The sequence below is a fragment of the Molossus molossus genome, unplaced genomic scaffold (assembly GCF_014108415.1).
Source record: "Molossus molossus isolate mMolMol1 unplaced genomic scaffold, mMolMol1.p scaffold_m16_p_11, whole genome shotgun sequence".
In the NCBI taxonomy this organism is placed as follows: Eukaryota; Metazoa; Chordata; class Mammalia; order Chiroptera; family Molossidae; genus Molossus; species Molossus molossus.
The window spans coordinates 19,029,804-19,043,321 of NW_023425346.1; the positions used below are offsets into that span (position 1 = coordinate 19,029,804).

Genomic DNA, 13,518 nt, shown 5'->3' on the forward strand with positions numbered 1-13,518 from the left:
AGAAAGAAAATGAGTCCTGGCCAGTTTGACTCAGTGGTTGGAGCATCGCCTGAAGACCGAGAGGTCGCAGGTTGGATTCCCCATCTCAGGCACATACCTGGATTGCAGGTTCGATCCCCGGCCCTGGTTGGGTCATGCAGGAGGCAGCCAGTCCATGTGTCTCTCACATCAGTGTTTCTCTCTCTTTCTCCTACTCTCCCTCCCTTCCATTCTAACTAGAAATCAATGAAAAAATATCCTCATGTGAGGATTAAAAAAAAGAAAATGACCTTCTGCTTAGCACTTCTTTGTCAATGCTTTTATTACTTACTATTTCAGGCAATTAAATATAGTATTCATAGCAGGAAGGCTATGTTGTGGTAGAAAATTTAACCAAAGGTATGTGTTTAATGTGTGTACACATATTCTTTGAGTATTAGGTGATTATACATTTGCCCATCCTTAGTACTCTGCTAATATATTACTGGACACTTATAAAAAAGAACTCTGTGCCTTACCACTAACACTGTGAAGTCTCTATTTTTTTTTTTCTAGGCTTGAATGTAGAATTACTTAAAGGATATTGAAATGCACCATTGTAAATTCTATAGTATTATCCACTGAATAAAAATTTAATTAGGTAGGTTTCAGAAGCCCGAAAAACAATAGTTTGAATCGCAATTTCTTAACAGCACAAAAGCAATTTATGTGATGGTAATTTGTTACATAAAGCACAAGAATTTGATGGCTGAATAGAACATTTTTGAGGTTAGCTGATATTTACTGCAGTACCAGTAATGATTTATTGAGGGGAAGAAAGAACAGAACTTTTCCATTATTGTATGATTATTCTGATCATGTTGTGTATTGTTTAATTTATTTGACCTGCACTTATTTGATACTTTTCTAAGTTTTGAGTACTTATACTATAATTTTAAAGTATGTAACTTAAAATCTGTTTAAGAGAATTATTTTCACTTTACATGAAATTTTTATTTCCAAATTCATCAAATGTAAGATTTTTGTTTTGTTTTGGTTTGGTTTGGTTTCCCTGTAAAATAAAGACAGCAAAAACAAAATGCTTTTGGTACTTTAACATCTGATCTGTTTTTGAGGTGACACCCAAACTCATGTCACATATTAGATTTTGTAAAGATTAGGTAGGCTTTTTTGAAAGAGAAAGTATGATTTTGCAAACAGGTTTATCAGTAACTGTTGACTTTTATTTAATTCTGTCTAATCTTTTGCCTTGTTTTAGGCAGCTAATCCAGGTTGTTGTCTGGAAGATTTTGTGAGGTGGTACTCACCCCGGGATTACATTGAAGAGGAAGTAATTGATGAAAAGGGAAACACAGTTCTGAAAGGAGAACTGAGTGCCCGGATGAAGATTCCAAGCAACATGTGGGTAGAAGCCTGGGAAACAGCTAAGCCAGTTCCTGCTAGAAGGCAAAGGAGACTCTTTGATGATACACGGGAAGCAGAAAAGGTAACTGAGGTTTGGGTATCTAATACTAAAATGGTTATTATTGTTCTGGCATTTTAAAAACTTACTTGAGAGGTTTGGACACACTTGAGAAGCAAAGCATTGAAACTTAATGAGCCTTCATATATCTACTATTTACATTTAAGATTTTAGAACTAGTTGCAGATAGGCCCCAAAATAAGACATGCACATTTTATAGAGCATGCTTGTTACCGTTGGACTGACTCACAACATATATCAAAAGCCTTAAAAATGGTCATGTCCTTTGACCTAGCAATTCTACTACCAAGAAATTTATTAGGGGAGTAATGAGAAATATACGATTAACGTACAAGAATGATGTTCAACAAAGTTTTTTAGTGAAAAAGTAAATACAACCGAAGTTACAAAAACAAGCGTGCTTTAATAAATTATGGTGTGATCATTTAGTGGAGGCTTTGCAACTACTAAAAAATGTTTGGAGTTCTGGTGAATAGTGGTAGCTGCCTGATACCAAATTGCCCCACACACCCTCCTACCCACTCAACCTCCCAAATAAATCCATGCCATAAACATTGCTAGGAGTTAGAGATTGCAGTGACCGTCAAAGTAGAGGAAAGCCAGATTCTGGTAGCGTTCCCATTGCTGCAAGCCCATGGGTGTAGAGGTTGGGGACAGGGAGTTTTAGGAGCTGAGGGATACAGAAAACAAATAGAGCACAGAGTCACCCCAGAAGGAGAGAGCTTAACACAGGTACAGCTTGTTAGCTCACAGCACTGGCCACTAGGGAAGGGTGTTAAAGTAAGCCGGGTAGGAAGTGGACACTCAGAGGCACTGCCTTGAGAAGAACCAAATATATAGAGAAGGATTGATACCCCTTAAAGATAAGCAATAATGGGAAAGGGAAATAAGGGGGAGATTAAAGATCTTGCGGAAGTGAAAGAGAAGGCTTAGCAGCCTCCTTCATGCTCTGCCATCGTTAAAGCAGTTATGCAGAAAAGGGCACTTTCAAACTGTGACATGACTAGGAATAAAGAGCAGACTACATCCATACCAAACTATAAAAAACAAATTGCAGTTGGATCATTTTAGCTAATGGTAACATTTCCCAGAAAATCAACCATGAAGCAGAAAATTATTAACATAACACTCCATACTGAACCAGATATCTTTAAACAAGCATGGGGGATATGAAAAATCATTTTTAATCAGAAATACTAAAACCAAGAGCAAAATGGACCCAAAAACCCTGCAAAGAAATGAAACCACCTCTAGTTTAACTCAGGTTAGAAATAGAAGAAAAGTACACCCATATCAAGAATAAAGACTAAATGGCAAGGGGCCCAAGGGAGAATAGATTCATATTTAAGTTTAATAAAAGGCATCAAGAAAAAGTGGCAGCCCGGTCGGTGTGGCTTGGTAGTTGGGCATCGACCCATGAACCAAGAGGTCACCAGTTCAATTCCTGGTCAGGGCGTATACCCAGGTTGTGGGCCTGATCCCCAGTGGGGGGCATGCAGGAGACAGCCAGTTGATGTTTTCTCTCATAGATGTCTCTGTCTCTCTCTCCTTCTCCTATACTCTCTCTCTCTAAAATCAATAAAGAAAAAAAAGTAAGAAAAGGCAAGAGAATGAAAATGAAATAAAGGACTAAAAGGGGTTGGAGAGAAAGTAGTAGAAATGGAAGATAGGAAAAACAGGAGTAATACTCATTTTACCAGAATCCTTGAGGAAGAAAAGTCAAAACACTAGCCCTGACTGGGTGGCTCAGTTGATCAGAACATCATCCTGTACCCCAAAAGGTTTCAGTTTGATTCCTGGTCTGGGCACATACCTAGGTTGCAGGTTCAATCCCCAGTTTGTCACATATAGGAGGCAACTGATCAGTGTTTCTCTCTTTCTCTCTCTCTCCTCCCCCCTCTCCATTTTTCTCTCTCTCTAGAAAAAAAAAAAAAAAAATCAATAAAAATCATATCCTCAGGTGATGATTAAAATAAAAGCAAAACACTAGAACAGAACTAATGTTTAAAACTAATCCAAGAAAAGTTTTTTAAAAAGAAAACATCACTTGTGCTAGATAAAAGCCAGTTATACCAAACCAAGGTTTAATACCTTATCTAATTGCAGTTTTAACCTCTTCCAGAAACATAATCTTAATCAACCACTCTGGAATTTTCTGGCCAAGCACCAGTGAGTTCAGCTTATATGTTGCAAGAATTTTTAAAGTATGCAATACTTGACTATTTAGTCAAGGGCAGTGACCTCTTTTCCCTTAAATTGTCAAATAAAAAAAATGACAACAGCCAACACAATAGCTCTCCAGTGTGAATAAATCAGAATTATACCTTTTTTATGTGTGTGTCAGATTGGCAAAAAATACATAGTTTGGTGTGCCACAGAATTTTAGTAATTAGTTTATGCGCCATTAGAGGAAAAAGGTTGAACATCGCTAGTCCAGAGAATTTTTTCTTCCGTAAATGGCTGCCTTATTCTTTGGCAACTGCAGTGATCACTTACCTGACTCTGTGCCTCCTTAAGGTGCTGCACTATCTGGCAGTACAGAAACCTGCAGACCTTGCTCGGCACCTGTTACCTTGTATAATTCATGCAGCTGTACTCAAGGTAAAGGAAGAAGGTAAATGTCTTATTTGTTAGTAGTTAATTTATTTCTGAAATGAGTGTATCTTGTCTAACTCATTTAATGATGGTTTTAATATTTTTTAAAACAGAAAGTGTGGAAAATATTTCTTCAGTGAAGAAGATTATCAAGCAGATAATATCCCATTCCAGCAAAGTTTTGCACTTTCCCAATCCTGAAGACAAGAAATTAGAAGTAAGTTTAATGTAGTGTCAGGATCTCAACAAGTGCTCTCCCCAGTTGGCAATAATTACTTTCAAGATACATTTTTAAAAGGTTTTGCTTTTCTTTGCTGTTATCCAGTGTGTGACTTCCCCTTTTCTACTGTTAGGAAATCATCCATCAGATTACTAGTGTGGAAGCCTTAATTGCTAGAGCCCGCTCACTGAAAGCCAAATTTGGAACTGAGAAATGTGAACAAGAGGAGGAAAAGGAAGATCTTGAAAGGTAAGTGCTATTTGACTCACTTATTTTTGTCTCCAGTGGGAAAAGCCACCATTGTCTTTAGGAAATTTTAATGAAATATTGAGATTCTTTGTGATACTCCCTTTTATTTGTAACAAGTATTGGCTAGAGACAGAGAAATACTTAATTATCATAGGATTTGACCTCTGCTGTATTTTTGAGTAGTTGCTATGTGTTTCTGTTATTCTTACTTTCAGAAACAGATCTACCAGGTCACTCTTTCTAGCAATGTCCTTATTTGCTCCTGGAGGAGGAGTGGCGCCTGCCGTCTCCCGAGGAGACTCTGTTTTCTCTTTGTTACTTGAAGTGCCCCAAGGCTTTGCTTTCAGCTCTCACTGTTCCTTAACCACAGTCTGAGGTGCTCTGCAACTGTACTTCTGCTCAGTATTCATTTAATTTTTTAAAAGATTTATGATAGAAAAGGTGCATTTACTATGCACCTTGCAAAATATGTTTGAAATGTGACCAGACTGGGTCAGTCTTCCTCCTGAGACAGCACCGTTACCAAGGGAGCCTTTCAGTGTGAGCCCTTGTCTACTTTTGCCCATTGAAAGGACAATGTTGTTTTAATATATGATAAAGTGTTTCCAAATTAGCTACTTCACTAGCTTGAATTTATTATGTTAACATCTTCATTCCCCTTTCCTCAAGGAATGGCATTATTGATGCAAAATAATTACTATATGACAAGGCATTTGCTGTAGCTTTTAACAAGTTTTTGTTTGAATTTTATATCTTTTGTTGAGTGAAATTTTCTTCCATCCTTCTTTGCTTTTGAAAATGCCTTCCTTTTAAACGAAAAGAATAAGCTCTAATCAAGCAAGTCATTTCTAAAACAGCAGCATGAATTAGTGAGCAGGTGGTGCACGCTTGATGACTGTGCCTTCAACTCTGTTAGCTCCACTGTACGTTATCTGTGACAGTTGGAAGCAGAGCATTTCCAGCACAAGAGGGCACAGTGTGCAATTGAGGCTTTGCCCAGCAAAACATAGATTTTGTGTACATGTGTATGTATGTCTGTCTGCACACATACTTATACACCTCAAAAGAACCAGAACAGTCCTGGCTGGGTGGCTTAGTTGGTTGAAGTGTTGTCTCACGCACCAAAAAGATTTCGGGTTTGATTCCCGGTCAGGGAACATACCTAGGTTTTGTGTTCAATATGCTGTCAGGGAGCATACAGGAATCATCTGATTAGTTTTTCACATTGATGTCTCTCTCTCTCTCTCTCCCTTCCTCTCTCTAAAATCAATTTTAAAAACCCACATATCCTCGAGTGAGGATTAAACAAAAAAAAATTTTAAGAATAAAAATAAGTTCTGGCCCTGGCCGGTTTGGCTCAGCGGTTAGAGCGTTGGCCTGCAGTCCTGAGAGACCCGGGTTCGGTTCCCGCTAAGGGCACGTACCTCGGTTGCAGTTTGTCCCCGGCCCTGGTTGGTCGTGCGGGTGGCAGCCACTCGATGTGTCCCTTTCACGTCGATGTTTCTCTCTCTCTCTCTCTCTCTCTGTTCCTCTCTCTCCCTCCCACTCTACCTGAGCAAAAAATAGAAAAGTGTCCTCGGGTGAGGATAAAAAACAAAAAAACAAGTTCTGGTTGGCTTGGTTCAGTTGTTAGAGTGTCGGTCCACAGACCAAAGGGTCACAGGTTTGATTCCCTGTCAAGAGCATGTGCCTTGGTTGCAGGTTCAGTCTCAGCCTCGGTCAGGGTTGTGCGGGAGGCAACCAGTCAATGTGTCTCTGTAATGTCGATGTTTCTCTCTCTCTCTCTCTCTCTCTCTCTCTCTCTCTCTCTCTCTTTCTCCCTCCCTTCCACTTTGTGTAAAAAACAATAAGAAGTATGGATCATTGCTTTGCTATATAAATGAAACTTGGTTTTCGTTATCCAAAAAAAGGTTTTTTTGATCTTTTCTAAATATTTTTTCTTACACTTTGACAGAGATGGGCTTTTCACAGATTTTATGAAAACAGTTGAAAGATTGTCATTTGAGTTGATGTTAATTCCAAATATCAATTTATCCTGTTATAAAGTCTCCACTCCAGCCATTGTAGTTTAGCCAGTATCAGTTTGAGCTTTGTCCACAGAACTAATCTGGGAGGATTGATGGAGCTGAGCCGCTCTCCTTCTGTTCCTTCTTCCTAGGTTTGTGAGCTGCCTTTTAGAGCAGCCTGAAGTGCTGGTCGTGGGCGCAGGGAGAGGACACGCTGGCAGGATCATCCACAAGCTCTTCGTGAATGCACAGCGGGTATGTGGGTTCCTTATGGACAGTGTCATGATTTCTCCAGACCTCTGCTTAGTCAGGCGCTGTTTTGATTCCTACACGTGGCTGCTTAGACCAGCTGCCTGCCGCCTGAGCGCAGGTCTGGGCACTGGGCTCGGACATTGAGGAAACAGTGACTCTCAACGTGACCTCTGAGTTTTTCATATCTTTTTGCTTTATTACATGTTTTTTTTTGTTTGTTTGTTTGTTTTTTTCATCCTCACCCGAGGACATTTTTCCATTTTTTGTTCAGACAGAGGGGGAGAGAGAGAGAGGAAGAGAGAGAGAGAGAGAAACATCGATGTGAAAGGGACACATTGACTGGCTGCCACCCGCACAGCCAACCAGGGCCAGGGACAAATTGCAACCGAGGTACATGCCCTTGGCGGGAACTGAATCAGGGTCTCTCTGGACCACAGGCCGACGCTCTAACCGCTGAGCCAAACCGGCCAGGGCACTTTCTTACATGTTTAAGTAAAATGATAAGTATATTTTAGGTCCTAAATTTCAGAAGTTAGAAGGGTCTGAAATCCATTGTTACAGAATCTGATAGGAACTAACTTAACAATGGCCAGAGCTGTGCTGTGGGAGCAATGTGTACTACTTTCAAGTTAGAACCGAGTTCCATTTTACCATTTAAACTTCATCTACAGCAAATGGTTTCACAACTTAGCTTAAGAAGTTAGTAAATCTGTTTTTATAATGATGCAGAGATCTAACTGTAGAGTTTTCCTAGAAAGAAAGAGCAAGATTTCAGATTTTTAAGACTGGAAACTTGGGCTTTAACATGGGAAGAAGCATAATTATCTTTAAAAATTTTTTTTTCTTCATTGATTTTAGAGAGAGAGGAAGGGAAAGGGAGAGAGAGATAGAAACACCGAAGAGAGAGAACATCGACTGGCCGCCTCCTACATGACCCCCACTGGAGATTGGGTCCACAACCTTGGGTATATGCCCTGACCAGAAATTGAACCGGCGACCTCTTAGTGCATGGATTGACGCTCAACCACTGAGCCACACTGGCTGGAAGAAGCCTAATTATGTTTATAATTACTTCTGCTAATGAAAGTACAGGTTTAAAAATTATGTAGTACCTTCTGACATTCTAAAGCTATTAAAATTTGGATTTTTATGAAGATGATACTAGTTATCCTTTGTACTGAGACTGTGCTGTTCTTGTTTACTGGTTAAGAGGTGCTGGCATCCCATAGTGATCTCATGCCAGGGCTCGTCAGTATTGGCAGTCCTGTTCAAAATATTATGAAGTGCACTAAATACAGGGTGCCCCTTATCTGACACTATGACGACACTGGAATGACCCAGTTTTGTTTTGTTTTTTTGTTGTTTTGGGGTTTTTTTATCCTCACCTGAGGATATTTTTTTTGCATCTCTCTTCAGATACAGTGGGAGGGAGAGAGGGGTGGAGAGAGAGAGAGAGACATTGATGTAAGAGACACATCGACTGGTTGCCACTCACACAACCCCATCCGGGCTGGAGACAGATTGCAGCTGTGGTACATGCCCTTAGCGGGAACCAAACCCGGGACTCACTGCTCCATGTGCTGACGCTCTAACCGCTGAGACAAACCAGCCAGGGCTGGAATGATCCAGTTTTAAAGGAATAACTCTCAGAATCAAATAAGAAAAATACTTTTAATGGGTTTATACATGGAATAAAAACTTTATAATCTCCTTTGAGTTGATCTGGAGTACATCTATTTAATATATCAAAATCATAGCCGCCCTGGCCAGTTTGGCTTAGTGGTTAGAGTGTCAGCCCGTGATCCAGAGAGACCCGGGTTTGGTTCCCGCTAAGGGCATGTTCCTCGGTTGCAGTTTGTACCTGCCCCGGTTGGGGTCATGTGGGTGGCAACCAGTCAATGTGTCTCTCTCATGTCCATGTTTCTCTCTCTCTCTCTCTCTCTCTCTCTCTCTCTCTCTCTCTCTCTCTCTCTCATGTCCATGTTTCTCTCTCTCTCTCTCTCTTCCTCTCTCTCCTTCCCATTCTATCTGAACAAAAATGAAAAAATGTCCTCGGGTGAGGATAACAACAACAACAAAAAAAATCATAGCCAAATATACTGATCTGAATTTTTAGGAAGTACTAAACCTTGAGATTATTTATGAGGGTAGCTCTTTAGATTTAAAATTTTTAAGTTAAAAACTAAGTATTTTACTTTCATATAAATTAGAGTTCTAGAAAGCAATAGATAATTACTTTGATTTATTTTGTTTTTGTCTCTGGCATGAAACCAAGAACTGAGTTTGTTTTCATATCCTATAATATCTTCACCTGCTTACTCACCAGAAGCTTATAAACCCGTTTTCTTGTTAGCACCAATATGAATTTTCCTCTTATTACAAAAACTCTCTTCCATTTTTAAAATGTGTGTGTTAAGAGGATTTTAAAATCTAAAGTATTTATATATTTAATGCTGAGAGTGCTACTTGTTTTGAATAGTTGAGCAAAATTATTTCCCCCCAAAATGGAAATAGCTCCCACCCTCCTTCCCCCCTCCCCACCTTTCAGACTGTAAGTAAAGGCTCATTGTAAAAATGTGGGCAATACAGAAAATTATAAAGAAATCATTAATCACATTTAAAATTAATACCAGTAATCTCAGTCCCCACTGATGATCACTGTTAGCATTTAATGTAGTGTATACAAATGTATGTATATTTTACAAAAATATTATATAATTTACTTTGTTGTCCACTCGATATAATTATCTTTCTACAATTATCAATCTAATTATCTTTCTATAATTATATTTCAGTAAATATAGGAGTGTATCATCTTTTCAGTGGCCTCACTGTATAGCCTAAAATTGTACATTCATCCCACACTGTGATTTTAAAAGATTTTAGATTTTCACACCTTGTGGTGAATGTTTTTAGGGAACTGGCAGACTAGTCCATATAGTAAGCACTTGATTGGCACATTTTTAAACTCAGTCCTTAAATGTCTGGCTAATGTAAATCAAGTTTATTCGTGTAACTTTTCTTCCCATAACTAACTGACACTGTATCAGTTTTACTAATATAAGCATACAGTAATTTTACATATTTAGAACTTTTTCTTAAAATCATACATTTTAATTATCTCGTGATTACATGTTTCAGTGGTATATATGTATTTAAATGTAATTCAGCAAATAATCCACTGAATGGACTTAGCTTTAGTCTTACTAAATTGAATAACTCTGGGACACCTATCCTTAAATCTACTGGATAATCTATTTTTGAAGCCATGGGCATTTTTTTAGCATCTTAATTTTTCAGTAAAAGCTGGATTTTTGTTAAATCATTTCCCCATTAAATGACTGTGCGTCACCTCTGGGGCCATCCGATGCATGAGTAGTGGGGTAGGTCTGCTCACACTGATGGCTAGGTGTGTTGTGTGTGGTGTATGTTTGTCTCGATAATTCTTCTGATAGAATTATGTTCCTTACTGTAGTGCATGCTGTCTGAAATAATCTTGAAATTCCTTGTCTAGCTCTTTTTAAAACCATCTTGCTTGTTTCCCTTTCATCACTGTTTCTTTTCTCACCCTTTCTCAAGCTGACTGAATCTTCTGATGAGGTAACAAAATAGCCTTTGTCCCTCATGGTTTCTTGTTCCTTCCCCTCCCTCTAACACTAACCACCTCTGTAATAGTTTGGGTTTGACATACCTTTCTTGCTATTTACATAACATAATTTCATATTTCCATTGCCAAAACAATTATTCCAAATCAGTGGTATTCTGAAAGAAATATAGTGATCAGAGAAATGAAACCAGTATAGTGATCAGTTAAAATGAAGACTCAAAATAAATATGTATTTTATGCAATTTTAATGGAAAAATAGATGCCTTTGATATTGAGAACTTCTCTTTTGTGGCCATTGCTGCATTACATAGACCTCACTACCTCACATTAGCTGCCCAGCAAACAAAATCAATGTCTCCAGTTCTAATTTGGCTACTGAATACTAAGAAGAATTGAAAACCAGGGTAAAAATCATCTTTCTAGACTCTGGAGAGAACCAGCTCCTTGCTGGACTGAGGGCATCAGACTTGGTCTTGAAGAAACAGACACCACATTTTCCCTCTTCGTCAATGTCTTAATATGGCCCCACTTTTCAAAGCAGATTGCCTGGCAGTCTCTCGCACCAATTTATTTGTAATCTCTGTCAGTGCAGTGATTCACGCTTCTTGTACATTCTGTGTTATGTTTGTGAGTGATCATAACATAGTTGACAGCATTCTGAATAATGTAGAACATTTTTCTGTATTTATCATGTTTATTCATCTGTCCTTCATAATGATCTACATTTATCATTGACTTGCTCTTGAATTTACCATATGATTCTATTCAAGGCTGCAGCCCTGGCTCCGCCAGAGGAGGAACTGAAGAGAATGGGCTCCCCAGAAGAGAGAAGGCAGAACTCCGTGTCAGACTTCCCGCCACCTGCTGGCCGGGAACTCATTTTGCGCACCACTGTGCCCCGCCCCGCCCCCTACTCCCGAGCTCTGCCTCAGCGCATGTACAGTGTTCTCACCAAAGAGGATTTCAGACTGGCAGGTGCCTTTTCATCAGATACCTCCTTCTTCTAATTCTTCTAGGGCTACCCTGTTTGTGGCTTCAGAGACAGTGCTGACCCTTTTGTGGGAAGGAGATTGTGCCGATCAGAACCTGGTAGGCCCTGAAGAGGGTCTGTCTAGTCAATAAAGCATCCTGCTGGCATCTGAAAGACTTTCTGTTGCCAAGCTTGGGCTGTGTTGTAGCTTGTGGGGTCAGAGGTAATGGGCTTGAGCTGTTGAAACATTTCTTCCCCAAAGAGATGGACCTTGGGGTGGGGTTGGGGACCAAAAAAGCAGGAACTCTCTGTACTTTGGCAGGATTGTGTTCATATCTTCTTCTCTGTGACTGTCTCTCAGGCTATTGCCTTGCATTTATAGTCAGTGTAAACATGTCTATTAGTATCAAGTATACAAAGTACAGTATTTGTTAACTCAGATTTCTGGATATTTTGGAGGTAGGTTCTATTCCCAGAATCTGTGTTTTTAAAATATTAACTGGCATTCTGTTTATTCAGTCACCTAGTGGCCATCTTTATTGTACTAATTAACTTTTGATGAGCATTTTGAATATTCTTGGAGAAAGCCTAGAGTTTCACATAGTTTATGTGTTTTTCCATATAACTGTGACCTAAATGTATTCCCTCTGGTAAACCTATATTAAATGTCACTGCAAATTAGTTTGATATCTATCTTGTAAGGTTTGTTTCTCTTACTTGTTTTGTTTGGGTGCCATGTAAAAAGATAACCAGCAAATTGTTGTTCTCTTCCCCTGCTGTACAGTGTACATTCCCTTTATGTGGTTGCTGGCTGGATACTGTATTTAATGAAGTAGACAGACACATGCTAAAAAGATAGCCTTGGTACATAGAGATTATCATGCAGTTTGTATAATTTGGTATATGTGCTAATGTAATGAGTAGAAGATTATTTCAGTGAACTATTTTACTTTTGTATTTTAGTTAAAATGAAATTACTCATTGGGGGTATGTAGTAGCACTGAGCATCAGGATAACAGCAGCATGCTTCCAGTTATCTGATGGCCAAGATATATTACATCTGTGTTGCTATATGGTCTTTGTTCAATAATCTTAAATCTATTTTTAGGCCTAAAATTCCCACCTTAATCCAAAGTAAAAAATGGTTATACTGATGCATAGACCTTGCTATGAAACTTGAAAGAATTAATAGATCTGTGTAAACCTGTTATATTTTTGTAAAAAAAAAAGGTGTGTGTGTGTGTGTGTGTGTGTGTGTGTGTGTGTGTTCATATGAAGCAGGGGGTCCTGGTTGGATGACTCCTAGCCTTCACAGTGCTTCCCTCTGAGATGCCGGACTGATTGCTGGTGTACCACAGATGCAGTGACGACTGAGTTTGTCTGCTTTCCAGTGAGGACGTTAATCACAAAGAAACATTTTACAAAGAGAGGTTGGACTTTAAAAAGGCATTGTGAATCTAATAAAAAGGAAAGTGCTGCTTTCTTTGGCTAATTTTTCTCTTCTTCCTTCTGGTGCTTTATTCTTAGTTTTATACTATCTCAGATCTTGCTAAATATTTGCAGCCTGCTGGGTCTTGCAGGGTTTCCAAGAATACTCTCTGCACCTTTTTTTTTTTAATGGAAACTACCCCATTTTACTTTTATTATAGTTGTATTTTGATTTCACAGGTATTTTTAAGAACCTACTTCAAATCAGGTACTGTACTAGCAATGAAAACAACAGAAACCAAAACTCCCTCCTTCAGTGACCTTCCTGTCACATCGGGAAGGCTGGTGTTAACATTGCCATAAATTGCAGGGTACAGCCAACCAACTATGAATTTGAGGTTCACGTGTATCATATAAGTGTATTCATTTACTCATTGGCATAGAAAGTAATACATGCAGTAATAATTGATACATACAAGGTATTATGGGAGAGGTGATTTCTACATTGAAACCAGAAGATGAGTAGGAGCTGACAAAGAGGGGGGAAGTGTGGTAAATTGCTTTCAAAGAAGTACGATAATTCCCCCATCCCTGTATGTTTGCCCCTGATTTATCGAGATTTTACCACTGCTCCAGTGAAGTGGAATTCGTTTTTCCACCCCTTCAGTCTGGACTGAGCCGTGTCTTTCTTTCATCAGTGGACTATTAGCAAGTGTGACACAGGCCAAG

General features: G+C 39.0%; 1 protein-coding gene across 4 annotated transcripts in view; it reads left to right on the forward strand.

Moving 5' to 3' along the window:
• The window catches only part of RAB3GAP1 (RAB3 GTPase activating protein catalytic subunit 1), a 92,672-nt gene extending 79,495 nt beyond the window's left edge, over positions 1 to 13,177 (forward strand). The window contains exons 19-25 of one of the 4 annotated variants that reach the window (XM_036253886.1): positions 1,238 to 1,465; positions 3,980 to 4,076; positions 4,171 to 4,274; positions 4,411 to 4,526; positions 6,685 to 6,787; positions 10,364 to 10,384; positions 11,162 to 12,843. In XM_036253886.1, the coding sequence (XP_036109779.1) occupies positions 1,238 to 1,465; positions 3,980 to 4,076; positions 4,171 to 4,274; positions 4,411 to 4,526; positions 6,685 to 6,787; positions 10,364 to 10,384; positions 11,162 to 11,398 (906 nt within the window). In that variant the 3' untranslated portion in view covers positions 11,399 to 12,843. Of the gene's footprint in view, positions 1 to 1,237; positions 1,466 to 3,979; positions 4,077 to 4,170; positions 4,275 to 4,410; positions 4,527 to 6,684; positions 6,788 to 10,363; positions 10,385 to 11,161; positions 12,844 to 13,029 lie in introns of those variants that run through there. The other 3 variants (XM_036253888.1, XM_036253887.1, XR_004958647.1) reach the window with 3 other exon arrangements.
• The last annotated feature ends 341 nt before the right edge of the window (positions 13,178 to 13,518 follow it).